Source organism: Helianthus annuus, chromosome 3 (genome assembly GCF_002127325.2).
Source record: "Helianthus annuus cultivar XRQ/B chromosome 3, HanXRQr2.0-SUNRISE, whole genome shotgun sequence".
Taxonomy (NCBI): Eukaryota; Viridiplantae; Streptophyta; class Magnoliopsida; order Asterales; family Asteraceae; genus Helianthus; species Helianthus annuus.
This window is the reverse complement of record NC_035435.2, coordinates 129920704-129924094: the sequence shown is the minus strand read 5'-3', so window position 1 is coordinate 129924094 and position 3391 is coordinate 129920704. Positions and strand designations below refer to the sequence as shown.

The 3391-nt window shown below is 38.3% G+C and overlaps 1 protein-coding gene across 1 annotated transcript; it reads right to left on the bottom strand.

Moving 5' to 3' along the window:
• Positions 1-1128: 1128 nt before the first annotated feature.
• On the bottom strand, positions 1129-2832 carry LOC110935544 (leucoanthocyanidin dioxygenase). The gene is made up of 2 exons (XM_022177924.2): positions 2191-2832; positions 1129-1832 (listed from the first exon to the last, which is right to left on the bottom strand). The coding sequence occupies exons 1-2, from the start codon at positions 2691-2693 to the stop codon at positions 1268-1270; spliced, it is 1068 nt and encodes a 355-aa protein (XP_022033616.1). The 5' UTR covers positions 2694-2832; the 3' UTR covers positions 1129-1267.
• Between the last annotated feature and the right edge of the window lie 559 nt (positions 2833-3391).

Sequence of the window (3391 nt, the reverse complement as noted above, 5' to 3'; positions counted from 1 at the left end):
TTCATGTATTTATACCTAAATTTCATGTATTTCTAATCAAAAGTTGTAGCCCAAGTTTAGTTTGGGCTATTATCCTAAATTAAACGAATCAAACCAAAAACCGTCAATCTAACTGAGTAAACCAACCGGTTAATTGAAAATAGATTGGTTAATAAAATAGACTAATCGATTACCTCGATTTGGTTGAGGATAATAATCTAACCAATCGAACAATGCACACAGTGACAATGTCTGTGTTTATCGCCGTATCGCGCGCGCACTTATTGGTTATTAACCAAAACCGGTTATCGGTGAGCAATAACTAAATCGTTAACCTAAACCAAACCGAAAACAGACGGAACCGAACCAAAATCAACTAAAAACTGAATTATTTGAAAACTGAATTAACCAAAAACCGGTTATCAATTTTTTTGTACTCTCGTTTAACCAAAATTAGCTGTACCGAACTGTATCATTCATGTTTTCATATATTCCTAGCTTTTATACCTCTAGTTCATATATTTCATATTTTATATCTCCATTTCATATATTTATACTTTCATTTCATGTATTTATACCTCAATTTCATATATTTCTAAGCAAAAGTTTTAGTTCAAGTTTGGTTTTTGCTATTAACTGAAATTAAATGACTCAAACCAAAAACCGACAATTTAACCGAATAAACCGGAGTGATTAACCGAAAACCGATTGGTTAATGAAATAGACTAACTGATACTTTGGTTTCGGCTTCGGCTGGCTGAGGATAATAACAGAACCGACCGAACCATGACACAACACAATGAAATGGATTGTCCGATTACTTTGATTTTGATTTATATCTATCTCAATGATTTTACAATAAATATTATATAAATAAGAAAACTACATAAAAACGAGTATTGCAATACGATGTGTCACTCTCGCCGTAACACGTACACATACTACTAGTAATATAGTATAGATATAGAATATTTAATAGTTTTTTTTGGTTCGTCAATACACTTTTAACCACATATAAATGTTTGTAAATACTTTAGCCACGTCATGTTTTCTGATGTCAACGTCGATGAAATTGTAAAATACATGAACAGATCACCAACAACATGAAACTCCTTCTATTGGTATGTTTTAAATTGTAGTTGCTTCTTATTGATAAAATACCATAACCCATAAGAGTAAACATATCACAAAGTTCGTAATGTCAAATGTATTGACGTCAACAACCAAAGAAACATACGCAATAACTTGCAATGACCAAAACAACAGGACAAGTTTGTTTTATACTTTATCATTTTGGATTGAGTGTGTCATTGTTCTTTCTAAACAGCTTATGTTCCATATGTTGATGGAAGGTTCGTGGCGGAAAGAGTGGTGGCTCCTCCTCAGAAACCGTCTCAGGTAACGGTTTCAGGATGATCTTCTCCTTTGGCGGTTCGCAGAAAACCGCCCAAGAAATCCTAACCTTCTCCTTATTCACAAGCCCTCTATGGAGAATACTTTTGTACTTGCCATTACTAAGGATTTCAATAGTGTCACCAATGTGCATTATGATGGAGTCTGGTACGCATTTAGCTGTCACCCATTGTCCATCATAAAAGAGCTGGAGCCCAGGAACCATGTTGTGGAGTATGAACGTGAGTGCACTCACATCGGTGTGAGCTTCAACACCTAGAGCTAGCTCGGGCTGAGGGCATTTTGGGTAATAGTTGATCTTTAGTTGAAGAATTTGCTCCTCCATCCCTCCTACCTCCTTTTCTAGCCTCCCCTCCTCCAGTCCCAATCCTAGAGATAACACCACAAATATCTTGGTGGCAAGTGCTCTTAGTTGTCTAGCGTACTCCGTCGTAGCAGGGCTGCTCAACAAGAAAAATCAATCAATTAATGGCATATTAAATTTGTAATGGTCCTGCTATACAAACACCTGCTATATGGTGTGCATTAGTACGAGTTGTATGATGTCAAAATAAGTATGAAAACTAGAACCTATCACATCGTGCGTGTAGTATGATAGGACGGAAAAGTTTATACGGGCGATATGAGTTTATCAGTGCCACATCAGTCATTTTTTATTAGTTGCATTATAAGGGTCATATGAATAGGATTCTCATACGGCCCATATGATCATTTTAGCCCTATCATACTTCCCGTGTATCAGTGATGTTTGTTTAACATATTGACCTTTGTAATGTATAGTGTATAGTGTATACTTACATGTAATCCTTAGGTGTTGAGGGCCAATTGGTCAAATCACGTTTCTCCTCCGGGAACACAAGGTGGAAGAAGTAATCTTCCCATTCAAGCTGCCCACAAGCGTTATTAGCCAACTTACTTCCATACCCTTGAATCTTTCCTGATGCAATATCATTCGAATACTTCTCCTTCTCTTCAACCGGTTGATCGAAAAAACTCTCGCCTGCAGCCTTAACACGGTTGATCAAGTCGCCAGAGATCCCATGGTTGACAAGGTGCATGACACCCCACTCGGTGGCCGCTTTAACGATCTCATGACGACACTTTTCACGTGCTTTCGGGTCGTCGGAGTTGATGTCGTTCAAGTCGATGGTGGGAACTTGTGGGCATTGTTGGTTGTTTTCATCTTGAAAGATGTCGGTGATGGTTGTGAGTTCATCTTGTGTTCGGATGTATTCTTTTGGGATTTGATTAATCCCACTTTTGGCTAAGCTCTCGACTCTTGTATTTGCTGAAATCACCATGATATATTTTGGGTAGCTTTTGTTTGTGGTTTTTTGTGATTTGGTTGTGGTTTTTCATGTGATTTGGTTGCGGTTTTATGGAGGGTGATGGGTGGGGGTTGGTCATGTGGTGTGGTGTAACCCCCGGATCAAAGATTCAAAAGGCATGGTGATGGGTGGGGGTTGGTCATGTGGTATGGTGTAAAAATATCTGTTTATTTCATTTCATTTTCTTTTCTCTCTCTTTTTTTTTTTTTTTTTTTTTTAAAGGCCAACAAAATTTGGTTAGAAGGTTACTAACCAAATATTTACAGATGGGTCCCCAAAACAATCACGCTGCCACCAACAACACAGCAAAACCCAAAGCCAAAACAAACAAAGAAGTTACCAACTTACTCTGTGAACATAAAACCCGTGCCAAATTTCCCAGTCGAGCCCCTCTTGCTTTGACCTCGCCTTTACCCATAGAAAACTGCGGGCCTTAAGGTCACCCACAATTTTCTGAACTGACCATCTAATCTAGTGGAATACTAATTCGTTACGTGCTTTCCACACACACCATAGTACCGACAAGCATACGACGTGTAACGCTTTCTTGTGTTTCGGAGATACTCCAGCATGATTATGAAGCTCAAGAATACCTCTTAAATCAAATGCAAAAATAGGAGCTAAACTGCACCACGATGAGACCGCTTACCATATCCACTGCACGAAATCAC